Raw genomic sequence first — 25881 nt, forward strand, 5'->3', positions numbered from 1 at the left:
TCATGATCTCTCCACCCCCATACCTACTCGGTCCTAGCCTGCTGCTTCATGATCTCTCCACCCCCCATACCTACTCGGTCCTAGGCTGCTGCTTCATGATCTCTCCACCCCCATACCTACTTGGTCCTAGCCTTCTGCTTCACGATCGCCCCACCCCCCACCTGCCTGGTCATAGCTGCTACTTTGCGATCTTCCCTGCCTTACCTGCTAGATCTCTGGCATACTGCTCTCTTGAGCGATCCATTTGGCTTTTGTGACTTGCCAAAACCTTCTTCACCAGGTCCAACATACCAAAGCTTTGCACTGTGTTATTCAGTAAGATGGCATCTTGAAAAAGATATATTAGAGGTGAGAGATAGCACAATCACTCCAGTCAGAAAGAGAAAGCACTTGTCTTGCAGTTGTAAGGGAGCAATCACCATTCAGCACTTACCCTGTAGTTGTAAGGGAGTATCATGCAGTCGCTGTTGTAAGCCCTTCATGTTCTCCAGAAGATCCTGCTGAAACTCCTGGATCACTTCGTCCAACAGGCCTGCATCGTTGAGACCCTGCCAAAAGCCAAAGGTCTCATCTAGGAAAGAAGTGTGCAAGTCAAATGGCAGCAACCTACCATGTATTTAATATGCTACTCCTCGTTTAGTAGTAAGCAGATTATAAATTTAACTGAATAAATAAAGTTCAGACAGCCAGGAAACATCCACAGAGAACCAGAATCAAAGCTGCAGAACAGGGCTGTCATAATAGAAACAGAGAAACGATGGCAGGAATGGACCAAATGATCCACCCAGTCTGTCTAGCAAGCTTATGACACTTTCCCTGTACGTACCAGGATCAGTCCAGACGGTGGGTTATGTCCCCCGTCCAGCAGATGGAGTCAGAACAGACTTCAAGGAACGTCACCCTATAGGCAAGCATACCCTCTGCAGGAGCTCAGTATCTTTCTGACCAGGGCCGGCGGAAGCACTAGGCGAACTAGGAGGTCGCCTAGGGCGCCAGCTTCCCGGGGGCGGCACTGCCCAAGTAAAATTAAGAGAGCCACGCTCAGCCGCTGCCCCGGTAAAATGAAAAGCGCTGCATTAAGCCGCCGCCCCCCCGATAAAAATAAAAGAGCCGCTGCCGGCAGCCCGCCCCAAAAGACCCATCTGACCTCCCCCAGCGGTTCGCGTGCTCCCGGTCTCTCCCGCTGCTCTTTCTTCCCTGCTGCCGTTGCCGCCGGGCTATCAGCACGTTCAAGCCCAGCGGGAACGGCAGCGGTGCAAAAAAAAAAAGCTGTGGCATCCGCGGCTGCCCTTTTCTTCCTCCCGCCCCCACCTGACCCGGAACAGGAAGTGATGCGCGGGAAGGAGAAAGAGCGGTGCCGCATGAAAAAAATAGCGGCGACAGCAGCATTGGCCCCCGAGCAATTGAAGCAGCCGGTAATCGGGAAAGGAGTCAGCAGCATGAGCCTCCCGCGGCCGATGGGATTCTTCCTTCTTGGCCTGCGGGGGCTGGAGGAGGAGGCTGTTGCAGCTACCATTAGTGCTGGGGGGGGGGGGGAAGTGAGTGAGAGAAAGAGAGAGACGTAGCCAGCCTGCCTGTGTGTGATTGAGAGCCTGTGTGTAAGTGAGAGAATGTGTGTGTGATTGAGAGCCTGTGTGTGATTGAGAGCCTGTGTGTAAGTGAGAGAATGTATTTGATGGAGAGCATGTGTGTGTGATTGAGAGAAACTGGTCAGAGAGCTGATGTATGTGTATATGTGAGAGACAATGAAAGTGACTGCTCAAGGAGATGACTGATGTGTGAGAGTGTGAGACAGTCAGGGATGTGTGTGTGTGTGTGTGTGAAAGAGAGAAAAAGCATGGAAGTGAGAACTCTGGGTATGTGAGAAAGCATGGGAGTAAGAAGCCTGGTGTTGTGGGGGTGTATGTGAAAGAAAGCATGGGAGTGAGAAGCCTGATTATGTGAGAGAGAGCATGGGAGTGGGAAGCCTGTGTGTGTGTGCATGTATGAAAGAGAGACTGGTTGGTAAGGTGACGGTGTGACTGGTGTGTATGTGAATGTGAGAGAGCGAGAATGTGATTCAGGGAATGAGAAGCCTGTGCACCTGGAGAGCGAGCATGGAAATGAGAGAGAGACTGGTGTGTGTGTAACAGAGAGAAAGTGATTATGGGAATGAGAAGTCTGTGCATGTGAAGAGAGTGAGCATGGGAGTGAGAACCTGGGTGTGTGTGAGACACAGCATGGGAGGGAGAAGCCTGTATATGTAAGACAGAACAGGTGACTGGTGTGTGTTTGTGTGTATGTGAGAGAGAGAAAGAAAGTGATTATGGGAATGAGAAGCCTGTGTATGTGAAGAGTGAGCATGGGAGTGAGAAAGCTGGGAGTGTGTGAGATACAGCATGGGAGTGAGAAGCCTGTATATCTGAAAGAGAACATGGGAGTGGGAAGCCTGTGTGTGTGTGTGTGTATGCATGAGAGAGATCAGGTTACTGGTGTGTGTTTGTGTGTATGTGAGAGAGAGAAAGAAAGTGATTATGGGAATGAGAAGCCTGTGCACGTGAAGAGTGAGCATGGGAGTGAGAAAGCTGGGAGTGTGTGAGATACAGCATGGGAGTGAGAAGCCTGTATATCTGAAAGAGAACGTGGGAAGCCTGTGTGTGTATGCATGAGAGAGATCAGGTGACTGGTGTGTGTGTGAGAGAAAGAAAGTGATTATGGGAATGAGAAGCCTGTGCATGTGGAGAGAACAAGCATGAGAGTGAGAGACTGGTGAGTGTGTGTGAGAAAGAGAAAGTGATTATGAGAGTGAGAAGCCCATATATGTAAGTGGAACATGGGAGTGGGAAGCCTGTGTGTGTATGGCATGAAAGAAACTGTTCAGGAAGGTGACTGGTGTGTGTTTGTCAAAGACTGTTTGGGAGATGATTGGTGTGTGAGAGACAGAAACTGGTCATGGGGGCATGACTGGTATGGTGTGTGTGTGTGAGAGACATGGGACTAAGGAAGAGGACCATAAGTATAGAGCTTAGCCTCTACTGCTGCTTCTGGTGTGTGCCACGGCCTGCATGGAAGAGGAGTAAGAGAGCTGCTGGAGGGGGTAAGTAAAGATGGCTTTTTAAGTTTATTTTTCTTGTTTGACTGCCATTTTAATTATTTAATATTATGTGATGTGTCTGCTTTTTTTGTTTGAGCAACAAGTATAGCTTTGGTTTATGTTTATTTTATTTATTTTTATTTATTTATTTATAAAAGTTTCTATACCGTCGATAAGACAAATCATCTCAATGGTTTACATGGCATAAAAATGTCAAATAAGTGTTCTGTTATAAATACAGACTTCGTTATTTTCATTAATGCACAATGTAAGTTAATTGTGTGTGTGTGTGTGTGTGTGTGTGTGTGGGGGGGGGGGCGGCATAGCTGACGTTTCGCCTAGGGCGCCTAATACCCTTGCACCGGCCCTGTTTCTGACTCCAGCAGATGTGAGTTGGGGAACCAGTGGCTTCCCCAGGATAGCAGGGATTTACTTCTTTCTGCTCCTTTTCTTCTCTCTTTAGTCTTATTAACATTTTGGATCAAGTTTAAAAAAAAAAAAAAAGTTCCAATTTTTGGGGAGGCGTGGCTTCGGCTAGTCTGTTCTCTCTTGCTCTCGCTCTCTCCTCATTCTCTGACCGGGGGTAAGTTTTATTTCCTCTGTAATTTTTTCTTTTAGGTTTGGTTTACCTAACGCTGGTGCCCCGTGGAAGCCGGTGGTGCCGGCCTCTCCACGCGTTTCCTTCGCCCCCGGGGCCGCTGCTGCAGGGAGGGAGGATTCCCCTGCGCCTTCGGGGCGTTTTTCCTGGGCGGGCAGCGCGGCCGTTCGGGCCCCCCCGCGGCACCTTCCTATTCCTCCGGGCCCCCCCGCGGCGTTTTTTGCAACTAACCCGGCGTTCTTCATGCCGCGGCTGTCCCGATGTTCGGCCTGCGGCGAGCTGGGGTCCCGCATTTCGCGGGAGGGGATCTGCGCCAGATGCCTCCCCGGAGGGGAAGACACCTCGCAGCCCCTCAGTACTTTTTCGTTTCTGTTGCGGCCCGGGCAGCGTGGGCCGGCCACTTCGCCGCCGATGGCGGGAACGGCGGCCATTTTGAGCCTGCAGCATGCTTCCGGCTCTTTCACAGCGCAGGAGGACAGAGAGTGCAGGGAGGCTTCGCCACCGAGTTTATCGCCGGAGGGCTTGGCGGACCCGGGGCCCGCGGAGGGTCCCCCCCTCAGGGCCCCCCCCCCCGGTCATGCCCAGATTTTCACCAGAATTCATTCTTCTCATGCATAGTGCATACTTGCAGGGCTTGTCGGCTCCGGGGGGGCTGCCCCCGGGCCCGCCTCCGGCCAAGACTCCACAACTACAGCCAACTCCGCAGGGCCCCCCTGATTTGGTGGGATCAGTGTCGGGGGCCTCCCAAATACCTCCCCGGGTTCGTCCTGCACCGGGTGGTACGGCTGCAACTTCATGCTACGGATTCACCGGATCTTGCGCTACCGGACGCACAGTCGGAGGGCGATGATCCGCGGGCGCTCCGCATTTTCCAAAGGGGGGAGTTGGATGATCTTACACCCCAGATTCTCCTGGAGCTAGATCTCGACCCGCCACCAGATCCGCCAGCGCCCGTGGCCCCTGCGGTCACTACGTCTTCCAAGAAAGGGGACCCGGTACTCGCCGCCCTCCGGCCGCGGTCCAGAGCCTTCCCAACACACGATTCCTTCTTGCAGCTCCTGACCAGGGAGTGGGACACTCCTGAGGCTTCTTTAAAGGTCAGTCGAGCCATGGAGAAGTTGTACCCACTTCCGGAGGATTTCCTTGAGCTCATTAAGGTCCCGAAGGTGGACCCGGCGGTATCGGCGGTCACCAAGAGGACGATTCCGGTCACGGGCAGAGCGGCATTGCGCGACACTCAGGATCGCAAGCTGGAAATATTTCTCAAACGGGTCTTTGAAGTCTCCGCTCTGGGTTTGTGAGCGGTCATGTCCAGCTCGCTCACGCAACGGGCCAGTCTTCGCTGGGTACAGCAGCTTCTCACTTCTCAGGATCTGTCGCCCGCAGAGGCCACCCAGGCGGATCGTCTGGAGTCCGCCATTGCGTACGGGGTGGATGCTCTGTATGATCTCTTCCGAGTACTGGCAAGATCAATGGTTTCCGTGGTAGCGGCCCGGCGTCTCTTGTGGCTCCGGAACTGGGCGGCAGATGCCTCCTCCAAGTCCAGCTTAGGCTCTCTGCCCTTCCGGGGCAAGTTCCTTTTCAGAGAGGAACTGGATCAGATCATCAAGTCCCTGGGGGAGAACGCGGTTCACCACCTGCCTGAGGATAGGCAGCGTCCGTCACGGTACTTTGCGTCTTCTCGGACAAGGGCCAGAGCACAGCGGTGCTATAGGAGTTACAGGCAGGCTGGGCCTCAGACACCCTCCACCAGATCACAGTCCTGGCCGCGGTCCTTTCGTGGGCGTAGGCCCACGCGCGATGGTTCGGGACAGGGGAACCCCCCACCCAAGCCCGCCCAATGATGCCAGGCTCGCCCACTCCTCAATCCCCAGGATTGGGGGTCGCCTGGGGGATTTCTACGAGGAATGGGTGCGTATCACCGCAGACCAGTGGGTCTTAGACACCATAAGGAACAGCTACGCTTTGGAGTTTGTCCGCCTTCCGAGAAACAGGTTCCTCTTTTCCCCCTGCGGGTCGGACCTCAAGAGGGCAGCGGTGCAGCAAACTCTGGACCGGTTGCAGAAGTTAGGAGCCATTTCACCCGTCCCCTTCGGCGAGCTGGGCTTGGGCCATTATTCCATCTACTTCGTCGTACCCAAAAAGGACGGTTTGTTTCGGCCCATCCTGGATCTGAAGGAGGTCAACAAGTCTCTACGGGTTCTCAGATTCCGCATGGAGACGCTATGCTCCGTGATTGCAGCAGTACATCAGGGGGAGTTCCTTGCCTCTCTAGATCTGTCGGAGGCTTACCTGCACATTCCCATCTTCCCAGCTCACCGGCGCTTCCTCCGCTTCAAGATCCTGAATCAACACTTTCAGTTCAGGGCACTACCTTTCGGATTGGCGACAGCTCCTCGCACCTTCTCCAAGATCATGGTAGTAGTGGCGGCGACCCTAAGGAAGGAGGGCATCCTTGTTCACCCCTATCTGGACGATTGGTTGATTCGCGCGAAGTCCTTCATTCACGGACAGTCCTCAGTAGCCAGGGTCATCCAGGTCCTCCGCTCTCTGGGCTGGGTGGTGAATTTCTCCAAGAGCTCCCTCGTGCCCTCGCAACGCCTGGACTTCTGGGGGCAAGTTTCGACACATGCCAGGGCAAGGTCTTCTTACGTCCGGACAAGGCTCAATCCTTGCGAGATCACATATGACGGTTTTCTGCGTTGCCAGAACCCACCTCCTGGGACTATCTTCAGCTATTGGGGCTGATGGCCTCCACCATCGACCTCGTACCCTGGGCCTTTGCCCATCTGCGTCCTCTACAGGCGGTGCTTCTTTCCCGTTGGAAACCAGTCTCACGGGATTATCAGATGATACTCCCCCTACCACAGACTGCCAGGGACAGTCTCAGCTGGTGGTTGAATCCATCGCACCTGGCTCGGGGCGTCTCCCTAGAGGTGCCCAGTTGGGTGATAGTGACCACCGAAGCGCCACACAGGGGACGTGGTCTGCAGTAGAAGCAAAGTGGCCGATCAACCGCCTGGAAACCAGAGCGGTGCGTTTGGCGCTCCAACATTTCCTTCCGCTGGTGCGGAACCGAGCGGTCAGGATTCTCTCGGACAACGCCACCACCGTGGCATACATCAACCGACAAGGAGGTACGAGGAGCCGGCACGTATCGATCAAGGTGGCAATCCTGATGGAGTGGGCAGAAATTCATCTTGCCCGCCTTGCAGCGTCACACATCGCCGGGGTGGACAACATCCAGGCGGACTACTTGAGTCGACAACAGCTGGATCCCGGGGAATGGTCCCTCTCCGACGAAGCTATGCAACTTCTTGTCCGCCGGTGGGGCGCGCCACATGTGGACCTGATGGCGACCTCACTCAACACCAAGGCCCCCCGCTTCTTCAGTCGCAGAAGGGAGCGCGGCGCAGAAGGGGTGGATGCCCTAGTTCTCCCGTGGCCTCCACACCTACTCCTCTATGCCTTTCCTCCCTGGCGGGCAGAACTCCGCAGAATAGAAAGCCACCAAGGTCCCGTGATCCTCGTCGCCCCGGAGTGGCCCCGTCGCCCCTGGTTTGCAGATCTTCTTCAACTGGCGATAGACGGGCAGATTCGTCTGGGACATCTTCCTCGTCTTCTACACCAGGGCCCGGTATTTTTCGAGCAGGCAGAACTCTTCTGTCTTGCGGCATGGCTTTTGAACGGCGTCGACTCAGGCGCAGAGGCTACCCGGAGGTGGTAATTTCGACTTTGCTGCGGGCTAGGAAGACATCCACGTCGGTAGCGTACGTCCGAGTTTGGAGGGTCTTCGAGACATGGTGTTCCAGTCACAGCGCTCAAACCACAAGGGCAACGGGCCCTCAGATCCTACAGTTCCTTCAAGACGGCTTGGAAAAGGGTCTCTCCTATAATTCGCTCCGGGTTCAGGTGTCTGCCCTAAACTCTCTAGTACAGGAGGGCGGTCCCCTCCTGCACCACCCGGATATCGCACGGTTCCTTAAAGGTGTCAAGCACTTGCGACCTCCGGTAAGGGATCCTTGTCCCTCCTGGAGTCTCAACCTAGTACTTCGTTCCTTGGCAGGGTCGCCTTTTGAGCCGCTCTGCGGAGCAACCATTAAGGATCTCACGCTCAAGGCTGTCTTTCTCGTGGCCATTTGTTCCGCGAGACGCATCTCGGAACTTCAAGCATTGTCCTGCAGAGAGCCCTATCTTCGGCTCACGGACTCCGGGGTGTACCTCCGCACCGTCCCTTCGTTTCTCCCGAAGGTGGTATCTTCTTTCCACTTGAACCAGACTGTAGAACTTCCGTCCTTTTCCACTGATGAACCAAGGTCCCTTCGTCTCTTGGATGTAAAGCGCAAGTTGGTTCACTACTTGGAGGCTACTAATGATTTCAGAGTCTCGGATCATCTGTTCGTGCTCTGGTCCGGACCGAAGAAAGGTTCACCGGCCTCGAAGACTACGATTGCACGATGGTTAAAAGATGCCATTTCCGCAGCCTACACTGGAGCGGGACGGGCTCCTCCTAGCGGAGTTATCGCTCACTCTACCCGCTCGCAGGCAGCTTCCTGGGCGGAGGTGCGGTCCGTCTCCTCTCAGGAAATTTGTTGAGTGGCAACATGGAAATCGCTGCACACTTTCTCGAGACATTATCGACTACACCTGGCGTCGTCAGCCTCGGGGCACTTTGGCGACCAGGTTCTCCGAGCAGGACTCTCAGGGACCCACCCGATTTAGGGAAGCTTGGGTACATCCCACCATCTGGACTGATTCTGGTACATGCCTGTCAGGGCCCGACCCCCTTTGAATGAGGCCGCTGGTGCAGCCCATTCTAAATCTATCAGTTGTTGTGCCGCTTGCAAGAATGGAAAATGGCGGGCTGTAGGACGAAGACCTTCCAGCAGGGGGTTCTGCGCAGAAAGTCCCGTAGAGCTGGGACCTGTAATATCCAACTCCGCCAGGCACTGAGACACCAGGTCGGAGAGATCCACTTTAGGGAAGAACCGCCTCATGGTTCTATATGGCTCAATCCCGGATGGAAGTTCCCCCTCGTCTGGGAGTTCGGACTCGTCCGGTGAAACCTCCTGGTCAGACTGATCCGGACTGTCTAGCGGCGGGAGGTCCCGCTGACGATAAGGACGTGAGGGTCCAGGAACAGGAACCACTGGAGCCGCAGCCGCAGCCGGAACAGCAGGGCCTGGACGGGAAGCTGTTTGCATCTGTACAAAGGCATGAATCCCCTTAAAGAGATCCACCCAGGAAATGGAGGCGGTCTCTAACCGCCGGGGTACGAGATCCCCCGGGATTCCAGGTTGGTCGAGACTGCCCGCTAAATCCGGGGTAGCCCCTGGGGAACTGTCAGCGAATCGTGGCTGAGACTGGTCCTGGCCCGAGGGTCCCACGGCCTCCTCACATTGGGCACATAGGGAGTCTGGCTCTTCACTGTGCATGGCTCGAAGCTGGCATGCAGAGCAGAGGCCGAGGGCTTTAATGCCGGAGGCAAGAGGTGCCCCTGCTGAAGCCGCTGAGGCAGTCTGTTCCATTGGAAAATATGCGCTTAATGAGAAGCGGCAGCAATATACGCTTAATATAACAGGCGCTTAATGAGAAGCGGCAGCAATATATGCTTAATCTAACAGGCGTTCAATACAACAGGTGCTCAATAATAAGCGGCAACAATATACGCTGAATACAACAGGCGCTCAATAATATGCGGCAGCAATATACACTGAATACAACAGGCGCTCAATAATATGCGGCAGCAATATACGCTGAATACAACAGGCGCTTAATAATATGCGGCAGCAATATGCGCTCAATGATATGCAATATGCTTTCAGCAATATGCGGCTTAGCAATGTACGTTTAATAATATACAATATGCTCTCAGCAATATGCGGCTAGCAATATATGCTCAATGTTATCCAATATGCTCTCAGCACTATGCGGCTTAGCAATGTACGCTGAACAATATGCGGCTTAATCATGGGCGCTCAATACCTGAGTAAGGCCAACAAAATGGCGCCCTTCCACGGCATGCCGCCTACGGGCCACGCTGCCGATCCTTGTTCCTCGGAGACCAAAGAGTAAGAGATGTACGCCTTACCTGATCCTCGGCGCTTCCCGGCTGGAACCCGGGCGGTCTCCGGCTGCAGGGGGTGAGGGCAAGTACCTTCACCGCCGCGCTTTGAGGAAATGCACCCGCTGCCTCGTTCACGCTGGGACCGAGGTGCCTCGTTCGCCCCGCCCGAGCCTCGCCCGGGGGCTACGTCCCTGCCGCGATTCGGCCACCGGACCGAGGACTTAGACCTCCGAGGGATCATGGAAATCACCCCGGGAAACTCAACTGGGGGAGGGACCTTAGGGTATCACCGCAGGAGTGCGGGGCTCGACGGTGCTGTAGAAGTTTAGTAAGAAGAAAGTAGATTTGGAAACACGCTCAGCGAGTGTGCAGGCTCTCCAAACTGCTTTGGAGACGGAAATTACTAAGTTGCTACGCTTCCTGTGGGGGTATATGTACCCGTGCTGACGTCAGATCCGTCTCCAACTGCTAGCACGAGCATACTATACCCATTTGTTCTGAGTCCATCTGGCTACACGACAGGAAAGGCACATTTGGTGCTCGTCAGGACATCGTGCTCACATTCAAGACACATTGCACAGACCTTATGAGGGTCTGTTATGGACATGGTGCGATTGCAGTCCGGGCACCGACAGAACCCCAACGCCATGGCCATGAAAAATTTGAGCCGCGGTACGGTCAACAGCCAGTAGGCCGCGAGGGACAAACTCGACGGGAATCGACCGAAAACGGGTAGAAAACTTACTGGAGTACCGCGGCTTGAAATAATTGAAGGAGGGGTAAGAAAAGTTGTAGTAATTCCGTCTGACCTGAATAGGGAACAGAACTGAGTCACCTTCCTGTTGCAGGGGAACGCAAACAAATCCATATCTGGGCTTCCCCAGAGACATAAGAACATAAGACACTGCCATACTGGGTTAGACCAAGGGTCAATCAAGCCCAGCATCCTGTTTCCAACAGTGGCCAATCCAAGCTACAAGTACCTGATAAGTACCCAAACACTAAGTAGATCCCATGCTACTGATGCCAGTAATACCAGTGGATATTCTCTAAGTCAACTTGTTTAATAGCAGTTAATGGACTTTTCCTCCAAGAACTTATCCAAACCTACACTAACTACATCTTCTGCCAACCAATTCCAGAGCTTAATTGTGCATTGAGTAAAAAAGGATTTTCTCAGATTACTTGTAAATGTGCTACTTGCTAACCTAATGGAGTGACCCCTATTCCTTCTATTATCCGAAAGAGTAAATAACCGATTCACATTTATCAGTTCTAGACCGCTCATGATTTTAAAGACCTCTATCATATCCCCCCTAGCTGTCTCTTCTCCAAGCTGAAGAGCCCTAACTTCTTTTGCCTTTCCTCATAGGGAAGCTGTTCCATCCCCTTTATCATTTTGGTCACCCTCTCTGTACCTTATCCATCGCAACTATATCTTTTTTGAGATGCAGCGACCAGAACTGTACACAGTATTCAAGGTGCAGTCTCACCATGGAGCGATGCAGAGGCATTATGACATTTTCCGTTCTATTAACCATTCTCTTCCTAATAATTCCCAACATTCTGTTTGCTTTTTTGACTGCCACAGCACACTGAGCTGACGATTTTAAAGTATTATCCACTATGATGCCTAGATCTTTTTCCTGGGTGGTAGCTCCTAATATGGAACCCACTCTAGTCCAAACATTATTTTGTAGACCTCTATCATATCCCCCCTCAGCCGTCTCTTCTCCAAGCTGAACAGCCCTAACCTCTTCAGCCTTTCCTCATAGGGGAGCTGTTCCATCCCCTTTATCATTTTGGTCACACTTCTCTGTACTTTCTTCAGTGCAACTATATCTTTTTTGAGATGCGGTGACCAGAAATGCCCACAGTACTCAAGGTGCAGTCTCATGATGGCGCGATACAGAAGCATTATGACAATCTCTGTTTTATTCACCATTCCCTTCCTAATAATTTCTATCATTCTGTTTGCTTTTTTGACTGCCATAGCACATTTGATTATTGGTGCAAACCCTGTGGATAAAAAAAACAACTTTGATATTTGCACCAATGTGGGCAGTTTGATTATTGCCCCATAGGCTATAAAACAGACTGTGTCAGACAAGGTGGCCAGCCCATTTCCAAGTACCCTGCTGGGCAATGAGATTCCTTTATTTCTAAACAAGGACTGGCCATGTCAAACTTTCCATGGCAGTGGTCCAATCACAATGGATTATACATACCCCCAATAGAAGTGGTCCAATCACTGCTGTCCTCACAGGCTTCTATAGTAATAGTGGCAGGAGATCCATTCACTGCAAGAACAAAGAGAGAATAAAGTTTAGAGGAAATGATGAGTTCAAGAGTCACTTGGTCTATGAGAAGCCAAAGCAATTGAGTCAGTTTAGGTCTGTGCACGGGGGGGGGGGGGGGGGGCGTGAGAGGTGTGTCATAGAATACACAGAAACAAATATTGCAAAAACAAAACTTAGTTTACTAAAGGTTGTAGATAGGAAAATTGGTTCTTAATGTGCTAATTTTCTAATTTGCTAATTTTCATTCCTGTAATACAGCAGATCATTCCAGACCAGTGGGTTTTGCATCCCAGCAGCAGATGGAGCCAGAGAACAAAAACTTTGGACACTGCTACATAAGAGAGAGTGCCACCTGCAGTCCTGAAGTAAAGGCCTATACCCAAGCCCTTGAAACTAAACTTCAACCAAGGGCGACCCTCCCAACTAACCAGAGGTCTAGGTCACCCGAAACCAACGAAACATACACCGCCCCTGCTGTTTAATAGAAATCCAATCATTCCTTCAGAATACTAAAAGTTCCACTGACTGCCTTTCGGAGTCAGAACGGGGGTGGGCCTCTGGAATGATCTGCTGTATTACAGGAACGAAAATTAGCAGGTAAGAACCAATTTTCCTTTCCTGTACATACTCAGATCATTCCAGACCAGTGGAATGTACCCAAGCCACCTTATACTGGGCGGGCCTCCGAAAGACCCGCTCGTAGAACACTCTCACCGAAGGACGCCTCCTCCTGCACCCTGACATCCAAACGATAAAACTTGGTGAAAACGTGAATGGAAGACCAGACAGCCGCCCTACAAATCTCCTGTGGAGAAAGAAGTTGACACTCCGCCCAGGAGGCCGTCTGTGCCCTTGTGGAGTGGCTCTCAACCCCACAGGAGCCTGCTTTCCTTTAGAAATGTACGCAGAAGTGATAACTTCCCGAATCCATCTAGAAATGGTAGTGTTATGTTTTGAGGTGTGGGCCCTTGGTCGCTGCAAGAGATGGCACCTCCCAGAGGGTGGAGCCCTGCGGGGACTTGCAGTGATAGACTAGCTCCAAGCAGAGATGGACACAGAGAATGGTAGTCTTTATTATACTGCAACGTAGATGGTAACCCGAGGAACGGGCAATGATCCCAGCCAGCAGAGGAGATCTCTGATGGCAATGTTCTGTCTGAAGACAGAACTGGAGCAATAGTACTCACTCTGATGCTGGCAGTTGTAGTAGGAGGGAACCCCCGAGGAACGGAGGTCCAGAACGAACAAGACCCCCAAGGAGCGGGTACCTTAGACATCCTTGAAGATGGTAGGCAACCCCAGAGGATAGACAGCAGCGAGGCAAGGTCCCCAAGGAGCGGGCACCTTAGGCGTCCTTGTTGGTAACAGGTAACCCCGGAGAGTGTAGAGGAGCGAGGCAAGGCCCCCGAGGAGCGGGTACCTAAGTCGTCCTGGAGCGAGAGAACACAGAGCGGCAGCATCTGATAACAGAGATATCAGCATGGAGGATTCCATAAGAACTTATCATGATCTTATAAGATCATGATAAGTTCTTATCATGATCTTATCATGAATGCCGGTATATTTATTTTTATTTTTTTATTTATATTCTTTTTTATACCGAAATATAGCTGAGTGCCTTCATTCCGGTTTACAGTGTAACAAATTCATACAATGAACAGTTATAAATTATAACACAATACAAAGAGAGAATATATATATATATATATATATATAACATCTCGGCAAGAGCAGAGTATAACATGTTAGAATGAGACAATATAGGTTTAATTTTTGCGTAAACTTATTAAAGAAGTATTAGGGGTTTAAGATGAAGGTTGGAATTGGTATATATAGATCATATCATTCTGTGTATGATTGTCTAAACAACCATGTTTTTAGTTCTTTTTTGAAATTTTTGGAATCTTTGATGGAACTTAGGTATCCTGGGATAGAGTTCCATTCTTTTGGTCCAGCTATAGAGAAGGCTCTATGTCTAGTTGAGGATAGTTTTGCTGATGAGAGAGGAGGAATGAATAGCTGTAATTTGTCAGAAGATCTTGAAGAGCGGGGAGATTTGCGAATTGTAATCATGTTGTCCAGGGATGAATTGTTGTCTTTGTAAATTTCGTTATGTAGGATGGTTAAGGATTTGTATTTTATTCTTTGTGAAATAGGTAACTAGTGAAGGTTTTTTATATAAAAAAAACCTAAATAAATAAATAAATAAGTAAATAAGTAAGTTGTAGGCCCCTTTTAAGTCCAGCTTAGTAAACACCTTGGCCCCCTGGAGTCTGTCGAACAGCTTGTTATCAACGGTAGAGGGTAGCGATCCTTGATGGTGATTTCATTGAGACCTCTATAATCGATACAAGGACGAAGGGATTCGACTTTTTTCCCCAACAAAAAAGAACCCCATGCCAGCCGGGGACTTAGGTCTAATGAACCTTTTTTTTTCCAGGTTTTCTTGGATAAAGGTCGACATGGCCTCAGTCTCTGTTAATGAGAGGGGGTATACCCTTCCCTTGGGAGGCTCCGAGTTAGGCTTGAGGTTTATTGCACAATCAAAGGTCCTGTGCGGAGGTAATACGTCTGCTGCCTGCTTGGAGAAGACGTCCTGAAAAGACGCATTTCGTGGTGGAAGACCAGGTAGAGAGGGAGTCGTTGACATGCAGGGTAGTGGTGAAACTTTGGCTAGACAACAATCGTGGCAGCCAGGGCCCCACTCAGAAAGCTCCATGGTGGTCCAGTTGAACTGAGGTATGTGTTCCTGTAGCCACGGTAGGCCGAGTACCACGGGGTGAATGGCCTTCTCTAGGAGCAGGAAGGAGATGTTCTCAGTGTGTAAGGCCCCGGTGCAGAGACATATGGATTGCGTGGTAAGCGAGACCTCACCTGGAAGTGCTTCTCCATGTATAGAAGACAGCAGTTAGGGGGTAGCTATTGGTGTAGTGGGAATTCGCAGATGATCTGCAATTCTCTTTAGCATAAATGTCCTCCTGCACCTGAGTCCACGAGTGCGAGTGTTGAAAATTCAAGGCCTCCAGAGATGGGAGAGATAATGGAGGAGAATGTGCAGTTAGACCTAGGAGGAGTCCTCCAGCAGATCCTAGGTCTGGCCTTTTCCCGGACAGATAGGACAGGTCTGGACAGCATGGCTGGATTGGCCGCAGTACATACAGAGACCTGAGCGTCTGCGAAAACGTCTCTCTTTAGAGGTCAGGTGACTGCGTCCTAACTGCATAGGTTCTTCTTCTTCTTCACTGGGCACAGAAGATTGGGCTGAAGTCATGTGCATTGCTCAAGGGCGATTACCTCCAATAGGGTGCTTCTTGTGACACTTTGCCTCATGAGTCTGATCGCATATCCTGCAATCAACTCTCCCAGCTAAGCCAATGAGAGATTCCAGGGTGTCTGGCAAGTAACAAGCCGCTAGTTCGTCTTTGATATGGGTGTTGAGGCCCTCTAAAAATATAGCACGTAGACATCCCAAGTCCCAATGGAGATCAGATGCTAGTATTTTGAATTCAATAACATAGTCCGGTAAAGGCTTACTTCCTTATTGAAGGTGAAGAAGAGTAGACCCTGTGATGGTCTGATGTGCTGGATCATCAAATACTGATTTGAACAGGTTCAAGAAGTCAGTCAGATCACTTAAAACAGGGTCGCTGCATTCCCAGAGAGGTGAAGCCCAGGCCAGGGCTCTTCCATCGAGTAGCGATAGGATATAGGTAGTCTTGGAAACAGCATTGGGAAAGTAGTTCAGTTGCAACGAGAAGTGCATACAGCATTGATTAATAAAACCCCTGCACATCTGGGCATCACCAGAGAAGCATGTAGGAGCTGGAAGTGGTACAGTGGTATGAACTGCAACCCCTTGAGGAGAAGAATCTTTCTCTGGAACCGTCGGCGGCTCTTCCATCGAGTAGCGATAGGATATAGGTAGTCTTGGAAACAGCATTGGGAAAGTAGTTCAGTTGCAACGAGAAGTGCATACAGCATTGATTAATAAAACCCCTGCACATCTGGGCATCACCAGAGAAGCGTGTAGGAGCTGGAAGTGGAACAGTGGTATGAACTGCAACTCCTTGAGGAGAAGAATCTTTCTCTGGAACCATCGGCGTATTCAGTCAGGCATTCAACTGGTTGAAAGCGGTGGTTAGTGTATCCAGAGTTTTCTGTTGCTCTGCAATCTGCTGGGCCAGGCCAGGGATGGCCTGTAAGGCTGAGAGCTGAGCCGGGTCCATGGAGTTAGCAATCTGTAATGTTTTGAGGTGTGGGCCCTTGGTCGCTGCAAGAGATGGCACCTCCCACAGAGCGGAGCCCTGCGAGGACTTGCAGTGATAGGCTAGATCCAAGCAGAGATGGACACAGAGAAAGGTAGTCTTTATTATGCTGCAACGTAGATGGTAACCCGAGGAACAGGCAATGATCCCAGCCAGAAGAGATCTCTGATGGCAATGTTTAGTCTGAAGACTGCAGAATGGCAAGTCAGTCACACAGTCTCACTAGGTCCCAAGAGGGAGATGGGTCCGGTAGTGGTCCGCGAAGCGGGGTAGGCTGAGAACCCAGGCCTAGATGGAAGGCCAGTGAGAGTAGATCCAGTAGTGGTCTGCGATGCGGGGTAGGCCGAGGATCTAGGTAGAGAGAAATGAGACAATGCAGAGACAGAACTGGAGCGATAGTACTCACTCTGATGCTGGCAGTTGTAGTAGGAGAGAACCCCCGAGGAGTGGAGGTCTGGGACGAACAAGGCCCCCGAGGAGTGGGTACCTTAGGCATCCTTGAAGATGGTAGGCAACCCCAGAGGGTAGACAGGAGCGAGGCAAGGCCCCCCGAGGAAAAGAAGAGACCACCTTGGGCACGAAGGAAGGAACTGTTCGCAAGGATACCCTGTCCCAGTAAATTTTCAGGAAAGGGTCTCTACAGGATAAGGCTTGCAGCTCCGAAATCCTCCGTGCCGAACACATAGCCACCAGGAACACCGTCTTCAGAGTCAAATCCTTTAATGACACCCTCTTCAACGGTTCAAATGGTGTTTCGCATAGAGCACAGAGTACTAAATTTAAGCTCCACTTCGGGCATACTTTGCGCACTGGCAGACGCAAATGCTTCGCTCATCTAAGAAACCTGATGATATCCGGATGTGTCGTCAGCTTCTGACCCTGAGCAACATCTCGGAGGGCTCCCAAAGCAGCTATCTGAACTCGAAGCGAGTTAAAGGCTAAGCCCTTAGCTAACCCCTGCTGCAGGAAATCCAAAATCTGGGACACCCCCAGAGCCACAGGGTTCCTCTGCAAGCACAAACCTTCAAACACCTGCCAAACCCTGGCATACGCCATCGACGTAGCAGGTCTCCAAGCCTGAAGAAGGTGGAAATTACCGACTCAGAATACCCTTTCAGACATAACCTCTGCCTCTCAAAAGCCAAGCCGCGAGATAGAAGAGATTGACCCAATCCGAGAATATAGGCCCTGATGCAGAAGGTGCCAGTCATACCAGATCCACGAACCAGGGACACCTGGGCCACTCCGGAGCCACAAGCACCACGAACCCGCGATGCAACTCTTTCTGTTTGAGAACACGGCTTAAGAGAGGCCACGGGCGGGGGGGGAGACATAGAGAAGAAATCCCGTGGGCCATGGACACACCAGAGCATCAAGCCCCACTGATTCGAGTTCCCTCCTTCGACTGAAAAACCGAACCGTTTTCAAGTTGGCTCGAGTCACCATCAGGTCCAACTGCGGAGCACCCCATCTGGCGTAAATGTGATTCCACGCCTCAGAGGACAACTCCCACGCTCCGAGGTCCAAGCGCTGTCGACTGAGGAAGTCCGCTTGCACGTTTTCTACTCCAGCAACATGCGACGCAGCGATGCCCCCGAGTTGAATCTCTGCCTAGGCGAACAAGCGTCATGCTTCCAGCACCACTGCAAGGCTCCTGGTTCCCCCCTGCCTGTTGATATATGTCACTATGGTCGCGTTGTCGGACAAGATGTACACCATCCGACCCCTGACTAAGGGCAGGAACACTTGAAGGGCCAGGCAAACGAGTCCGTTAAAACGTCTCTGTCTCCATCTGCTGGAGGGGAGGCAAAACGCAGGAGTCTGGACTGATCCGGGTACGTACAGGGAACTTGCCCTTTTGCGTGTCGCTCCTAGATACACCAGGCATTGTGTGGGCACCAACTGGCTCTTCTGCAGATTGATGACCCAACCAAGAGATCGTAGGGTGGTCATCACTCTCTGGAGAGATCTCTCGCAGTCCTCCCGAGGCTTCACCTGGATGAGCCAATCGTCCAAATATGGATGCACCAAGATCCCTTCTTTGCACAGAGCTGCTGCTACTACTACCATCACCTTAGTGAATGTGCAAGCAGCCGTGGCCAGCCCAAAGGGAAGAACCTGAAACTGAAAATGCCAACCCAACACCTTGAACCTCAGGAATCTTTGATGGTCCTGCCGGATTGGAATGTGCAAAGAAGCCTCCGTTAGATCTAAGGACGTGAGGAACTCCCCTTTGCGCACTGCCGCAAGCACTGTTCGGAGCGTTTCCATGCAGAACTTGGGAACTCATAGGCACCAGATCACCTTCTGCAAGTCAAGGATAGGACGTGTTGCAACCGTCTCGGCACGACGGCTTCACTCCACCTACCTTTCTTTTTCTGCGACTTCTCTTGCTCCCTGTGGACGTCTGGCTGCCGTGGCGTTTGCCCGCCATCCTTTCCAGCGTCCCTGGACCAGCTTGGGTGCTGCCTCCCGCCATGCTCCTCAGGTACCTTAGGGCGCGCACGCCGCACGGCCCTCATTCTTATTTCCTCTACGGCGTGAACCTCAGGGGCGACCCCCTGTGATGACGTCACACTGCCCGGATATTTAAGCCTGTTGTTTATTGCTAGCCTTTGAGTTAGCAAGGGATTTCCTATGGATGGGATTCGCTCTCCGTACCCATCTACTCTGCCTCCAAATTCTATTTGGACTCTTTGCTGTTAACAAGATACCTGCTCCTCGGGGGCCTCTCTGCTTCTTTCAGGTCGCTATCAGGAACCAGTACTCGCTCCTCGAGGGCCCATGTTCCCTGACTCACTGCCTGTGTCCATCTCCTCTTCTACTTGGAAGAATTCGCTACAGACACAATCTGTGAGTACTACTACCATCTACTCTTCAGAGCTGTTTCCCTGGAACCAGGTACTCGCTCCGCGAGGGCCTGCCTCCGTTCCAGCACCAGTGCCATCTTCCACGGAGAACTGTTGCATGAGTACTTGCCAACGAGCCTCTGTGCCCAGGGATCTGGTATTCGCTCCTCGAGGGCCAGCTCTCCCTATCTCGGGGCTCCTCCATACTGGGGACTCTGTGAATATCTCAGTGTACTCATTTTCTCAGTTCTTCTTCCTACAGCACTGCTACCGGAGAAGCCACTGTTCTAGCACCCTGAGGAATACTAGCCCAGCCGGGCTCCAACTTCTACTCACTACCGCCACCTCTGGTAGCTTCATAAACTGTCTAATAAAAGATATAATCTGTGTTTGTGTGCCCGGAGCTGAGCCTGACTTGTGGCCCCTCACGGGACTTCCCCCTGTGGGCGTGGTCAGCTGCCACATGTCCAAGGGTCCACCCAAATCCTACAAAACATAACAGGATGAAAGGACCCTTCCTTCTTGGGAACCATGAAGTACACAGAGTACCGACTCTGGCCCTGCTCTGCAGGAAGGACTGGACAAATGGCATGGAGATCGAGTAACCTCTGGAGAGTCGCCCACACAGCCTCTCACCTGCCACGAGAAATCACCCGAGACTCTAGAAAGGTGTCCTGAACTGGAAACAAATCTAGAGTGTAACCATGCCGGACTACCTCCAAGACCCACCTGTCTGAGGTAATCTTCTCCCACTCCTCGTAGAAGCTGGATAATCAGCCTCCTACAGCTTCTATGTGGGAGTGGGAGCCCCTGGCCTAATTGGGGAGGCTTACTGCCTCCTGAGCCCTGACCATCTCTGGGAGTCTGACGACCTCCACGAAAGGACTGCAGACGACCAGAGTTTTGTCTGGACCCAGAGGGAGGAACAGGTTTACCAGAACGAAAACGCCAAGAATCCCTAAAACGAGCTTGTGAAGGAAAAACCTTCTTACTCAGTTTTCTATCTTCCGGCAACCTATTGCCCTTAGTCTCCCCCAATAGTTTCACCAACTGGTCCAAATCGTCCCCAAACAGGAGTTTTCCCTTGAAGGGGAGATTACAGAGCTGAGCCTTAGAGGCAAGTCTGCCGACCAGTTCCGTAACCATAAAAGCCTGCGAGCCGCCACAGAAGAAACCATACTACACGCAGAGGTGCAAACCAAATCATAGAGAGCATCCGCCACATAAGCCACTCCCACTTGCAAGGGCAAAGAGTTGCCCGCTGCTACCTCAGCAACCGTTTGGACCCAACACAGACAGGTAACTCTGCATCATGCTGGCACACACCGCCGCGCGCAGGCCAAGTGCGGAAATCTCAAACAAATGCTTTAGCTGAATTTCCAGTTTACAGTCCTGCATGTTTTTCAAAGCAGCTGCCCCAGCCACCGGGATTGTTGTCTTCTTGGTGACTGCTGAAACAGGCGCATCCACCCGTGGCACTTTCAGAAGGTCCAAGGTCTCCAGAGAGAGGGGGTATATTTTTGCCATCACTCGACCCACTTTCAAGCCGGAATCAGGGGAGTCCCACTCCCATGTCACCAACTTCCTGATCTTCTTGGGCAGGGGAAAGGCGATTGTCGGTCCTCGCAGACCATCGAGCACCGGATTGACTCCCTCACTATCCGACTCTTCCTGGAAGACCTTAACCCCCAACTCTTCTAAAACTTGGGGAATCAATGGGCACAGCTCCTCCAGCTTGAACAGCCGGACAACTCGAGGGTCAACCCCCTCTGGGAATGGGAATCCATCCAAGGCCTAGTCATCCATGTCGGGATCTCCCAGGTCTGGGGAGGGATCAGATCCTGGGTCCGTCCCCTGCATGTCTGGGGGGCCACCTTGCAGCGCGCCCCTATAGCGTCCCCGCTGGAGGCCAGGTCACCTCACGCCTGATGGAGCCCCAGGAGCCGAGGGGATCCTGAGAAGAATGTTTGGATCCCACATTGGACGGGTCTGCCAACTGCTCCTCTGCTCTTTTAATTCCGAATCTTAGATTGGCCAAAAAGGCCTGATGAAGCAGCAGCACAAATTTAGACGAGAAGTCCACAGGCTGCTTCCCCACCCCCTGTGGGGGCTCGGGCTGTACAGCATATTCCGGAGGCGCGCAAACCAGCTCCATAAGGGAAAGGGGGGAGGGGAGGGGAATCCCCCCCCCCCCCGGCACAAAGAGATCAGAAGCCTCGACTTCCGAGGCAGAAGGCCCAGCCGAACGGAGGCCTAGCCTAACTGAGCGGCCCCCTCCCCTCCAGACCCGCAGATAACACAGAGGGAGCAAATATCCAACCTGCTCCCTGCCGCGTGACCATCTTGGATTTCGGCATCATGCAGCGAACCGCAGGAGAGCTCCGACGAAAATGGCACCCGCCAAAAAGGAGCCGCACTCGGCCACCCGCCAGTGGACCAAAGTGCCTGCAAACCAAGGCTCCGGGGCCTGCCTGCCCCGAAAGCATCACTCACACCACAGGACGTGAGAAAGAACCAGCGTGCGCCCCGAAAGAGCAGAGGGAGCCCCCTCCCTTCAGAAAGCGATCGCGTCTGATGTCGTGCCCACCTGGAGCATGGGGCTGCCAAGCCTCACGCCCCAAACACTGACCGGTCTCCTCCTCAGGCTGCAGTACCCACTGTCCCGGCCGCGCCCCAACTAAGTCCAGAGGCCTACCTGAGGAACTTCTTAGGTTCTGATGAAATCACTTTTCTTTTTTTGTTTAAATAAAAACTTTAGCCAACCTCAGCAGGACCAGAGGAAACCGGGAACAGCATCAGAGGCAGAGGGAACCAGAAGCCCCTGGTTATCAGGCCCTCCAGCAGGGTGCAGATGAAACACAGTCAGGGATATCTAACCCCCCTGATGCGCGGGCTCCACTGGAAGGATGGCCCGCAATGGTGCCTAACACCTCAGGGACAAAATCTCATCTCAGCTAATCTAAACTAACTACACTTTTTTTTTTTTTTAAACTAAACCCTAAACTGCAGGTTTGCATCTCTACCATCTGCCTGAGTCAGAGAGATACTGGGGGACTGCAGGTGGCACTCTCTCTTATGTAGCAGTACCTAAAGTTTTTGTTCTCTGACTCCATCTGCTGGTAGGGATACACAACCCCTGGTCTGGAATGATCTGAGTATGTACAGGAAATATAGATAATAAATCAGCAAAGTAATAAGAAAATTATTCCTTACCTGCTAATTTTCGTTCCTGTAGTACCACGGATCAGTCCAGACCGTGGGTTATGCCTGCTTTTCAGCAGATAGAGACAGAGAAAAACTTCCAGGGCGCCTCCCTTAACCAGAAGCCCCCTCTGCGTCCCTTCAGTATTAAGACTATCAAAGCAGAAAAAAGCATTAACCTATGAATGGATCAAAAGGGGCAAATAACCCCCAAATGCCGAAGCAACTATATACATAAAACCATATGGCTGCAGACAAATTTGCAAGAAGGAAAAACCCGAACCTTCGAGAATCCTTGCATTTCCTGAGTAGTAACCTCGAGCAGTCTATCTATGTCGAGAAGAAGCATCATAACCAATGGGCGGGCATCTGGACTGATCCGTGGTACTATAGGAACGAAAATTAGCAGATAAGGAATAATTTTCTTTTCCCTGTATGTACCCAGATCAGTCCAGACCGTGGGATGACCAAAGCTTCCCTAGACAGGGTGGGCCCTTGATAGCCCTGCTCGAATGACCTGGTTGCCAAACGAGCCCAACTCTGGTGGCTTCAAATTCAAACGATAGTGACTTGCAAAAGTGTGTAACGATTTCCACGTAGCCGCTCTACATATCTCCTGAGGTGATACTGCCTGGTTTTCTGCCCAGGAAGTCACTTGTGAACGGAGCGAATGTGCTTTAATACTGTCCAGAGTAAGCTTACCAGTGCCGACATAAGCTGCCGAAGTTGCTTCCTTCAACAAACGAGCAATACTGGTTTTAGAGGCCTTGTTCCCTTTTCTGGGACCGCACCAGAGGACAAATAGATGATCCGACAAACGGAAAGCATTGGTAACCTCCAAGTAGCAAATGAGAATGCGCTTAACATCGAGTCGTCGAAGCTCCTTGGAATCCTCATCCTGAAACCTGGCAACTCTACAGACTGATTCAGATGGAAAAGAGATACCACTTTCGGAAGAAAAGATGGCACTGTGGTCAGAGAGACGCCTGAATCTGTAAAACAGAGGTAGGGTTCTCTACAAGACAAGGCCTGAAGCTCTGAGATCCTTCAGGCCGAACAAATAGACACCAGGAAGACTGTCTTTAGAGTCAAATCTTTAAGGGTAGCTTTCTTCAATGGTTCAAAGGGTGGTCCGCACAGCACCCGAAGGACCAGGTTGAGACTCCAAGAGGGACACAAGGCCCGGACCGGCGGTCTCAAGTGTTAACTCCCTTTAAGAACCGAACGACGTCTGGATGAGATGCCAAAGGAACTCCGTCCCTCGTACCTATGAAGGAACTGAGGGCTGCCACCTGCACCTGTAGAGAATTAAATGCCATGCCCTTACTTAGGCCCTTCTGCAGGAAGACGAGTATCTGAGCCACTGAAGCATGACGAGGAGGAACCCCTGCATCTGTGCACCAGGAATCAAAAACTTTCCATACTCGAACGTAAGCGATGGAGGTGGAAGTTTTCCTGGCCCGCAGGAGAGTAGAGATGACTTCTTCTGGATAACCCCTCCTCCTCAGGCGTTGCCTCTCAAAAGCCAGGCCGCAAGACAAAAGCGATCTGCCTGGTTGAAAAATACTGGACCCTGGTGAAGGAGATGAGGAAGGTGGCCTAGATGAAGTGGGCCATTGATAGCGAGATTGATCAGATTCGCAAACCAAGGCCTTCTTGGCCACTCCAGCGCCACCAGCATCATTGCTCCGCGATAGACCTGTATCCTTCACAACACCTTTTCTACAAGGGGCCATGGTGGAAACATGTAGAGCAGAATGTCATGAGGCCACAGGAGGACTAGAGCATCCACCCCCTCCGCTCCGTGCTCTCTTCTTCGACTAAAGAAATGCGGAGCTTTCGCATTCCTTTGAGTGGCCATGAAGTCGAGGTGGGGGGGGGCGTCCCCCACCGGTGCACCAGGAGCTGCATTGCTGCCTCGGAGAGTTCCCATTCCCCCGGATCTATGCGCTGCCTGCTTAAGAAAACCACTTGTACATTGTCCACTCTGGCGATGTGGGACGCCGCTAGGCGGGCCAGATGTTGCTCCGCCCAAGGCAGCAGCCTGTCCGTTTCCCGAGATACGTGTCAACTCCTCGTCCCTCCTTGCCGATTGATATACGCCACCGTGGTCGCATTGTTGGACAGGATCCTCACCACCCTGCTGCGCACTAGTGGGAAAAAACGCTTCTGCGCTAGTCGAACTGCTCTGGTTTCCAGACGATTGATCGGCCATTTCGCTTGCTTCGCGATCCATCGCTTCTGGGCAGACTGAGTTTGACACACAGCCCCCCCCCCCATCCAGAGAGACTGGCATCTGTGGTCACGATCACCCACTGTGGTGTCTCCAAGTCTACTCCCTGTAGCAAGTGACGCAAAGTGCGTCACCAGTCCAGGCTGTCCTTGGCACGATCTGACAGTGGCAAGAGAGCTTAAAACTCCTGTGACACCGGTTTCCATCGGGAAAGTAACGCTTTCTGCAAGGGACACATATACGCAAAAGCCCAAGGCACTAAGTCTATAGTTGAGGCCATTGAGTCCAGGACCTGCAGATAATCCCACGCCATGGGAAGCGGCAGACAACGGAAATATTGTACCTGGGAAACGAGATTGAGTGCCCAGTCCTGCTGCAGGAAGACCTTGCCCAGCCTGGTATCAAACCGTGCTCCTAAGAAATCCAGCATCTGTGAGGACACCAGGATGCTCTTGGCCATCCAGCCGAGAGAGCTGAGGAGGGTCAGCACCCTGTCGACTGTCGGCAGAGATCCTGTGACTTCGCATGAATGAGCCAGTCGTCCAGGTAGGGATGGACCAAGACTCCCTCCTTCCTTAAGGCCGCTGCTACCACTACCATCACCTTGGTGAAGGTACAGGGAGCGGTCGCCAGACCAAATGGTAGAGCCTGGAACTGAAAATGTTGGTCCAGAATCTTGAAAACGGAGAAATCTCTGATGATCCCTGAGGATGGGGATGAGCAGATAAGCCTCTGTGAGATCCAATGATGCCAGGAATTCTCCACATCACACCACCGCTATGACGGAATGCAGTGTTTCCATCCTGAAGTGGAGCACCCGGAGGGCTTTGTTGACTGTCTTGAGGTCTAAGATCGGACAGAATGCATTGTCCTATTTGGGAACCACGAAGTAAATGGAATAGTGGCCTAATCCGTGCTCTTCGGTGGAACTGGAAGGATGGCTCCCAGGTCGAGAAGTCTGTTGAGGGTCTGATGCACGACCTGCTGTTTCTTCAACGGACCGCAAGGAGAGAAGAAGAACCGGTCCCTTAGGGGCCGAGCAAATTCTATAACGTAACTGTGCTGTGGAATATCCAGAACCCATTGATCCGACGTAATTTTGACCCACTCCTCATAAAATAGGGATAGGCGTCCCCCTATTCTGGGAGTCGGGGAGCGGACTGACAACTCTTCATTGAGTGGATTTGGGAGCGGGGCTTTGAGACAAGCCATCTCTGGAGGGTCTGCGGCCTCGAAAAGAATGGGATCAGGCTTGAGATCGTGATGAAGGAGGCTTCTGGGAGACCAGTCTCGAC

General features: G+C 51.8%; 1 protein-coding gene across 4 annotated transcripts in view; it reads right to left on the minus strand.

The window, feature by feature from the left end:
- Positions 1 to 25881, minus strand: part of GMEB2 (glucocorticoid modulatory element binding protein 2) — a 109899-nt gene that overhangs the window by 17119 nt on the left and 66899 nt on the right. For all 4 annotated transcript variants that reach the window (XM_029612885.1, XM_029612884.1, XM_029612887.1 and 1 more), the window contains 3 exons: positions 11967 to 12038; positions 434 to 571; positions 205 to 327 (listed from right to left, as the gene is read on the minus strand). In XM_029612885.1, the coding sequence (XP_029468745.1) occupies positions 205 to 327; positions 434 to 571; positions 11967 to 12038 (333 nt within the window). The remainder of the gene's footprint in view (positions 1 to 204; positions 328 to 433; positions 572 to 11966; positions 12039 to 25881) is intronic.

This window comes from Rhinatrema bivittatum, chromosome 8 (genome assembly GCF_901001135.1).
Source record: "Rhinatrema bivittatum chromosome 8, aRhiBiv1.1, whole genome shotgun sequence".
NCBI classification, from domain to species: domain Eukaryota; kingdom Metazoa; phylum Chordata; class Amphibia; order Gymnophiona; family Rhinatrematidae; genus Rhinatrema; species Rhinatrema bivittatum.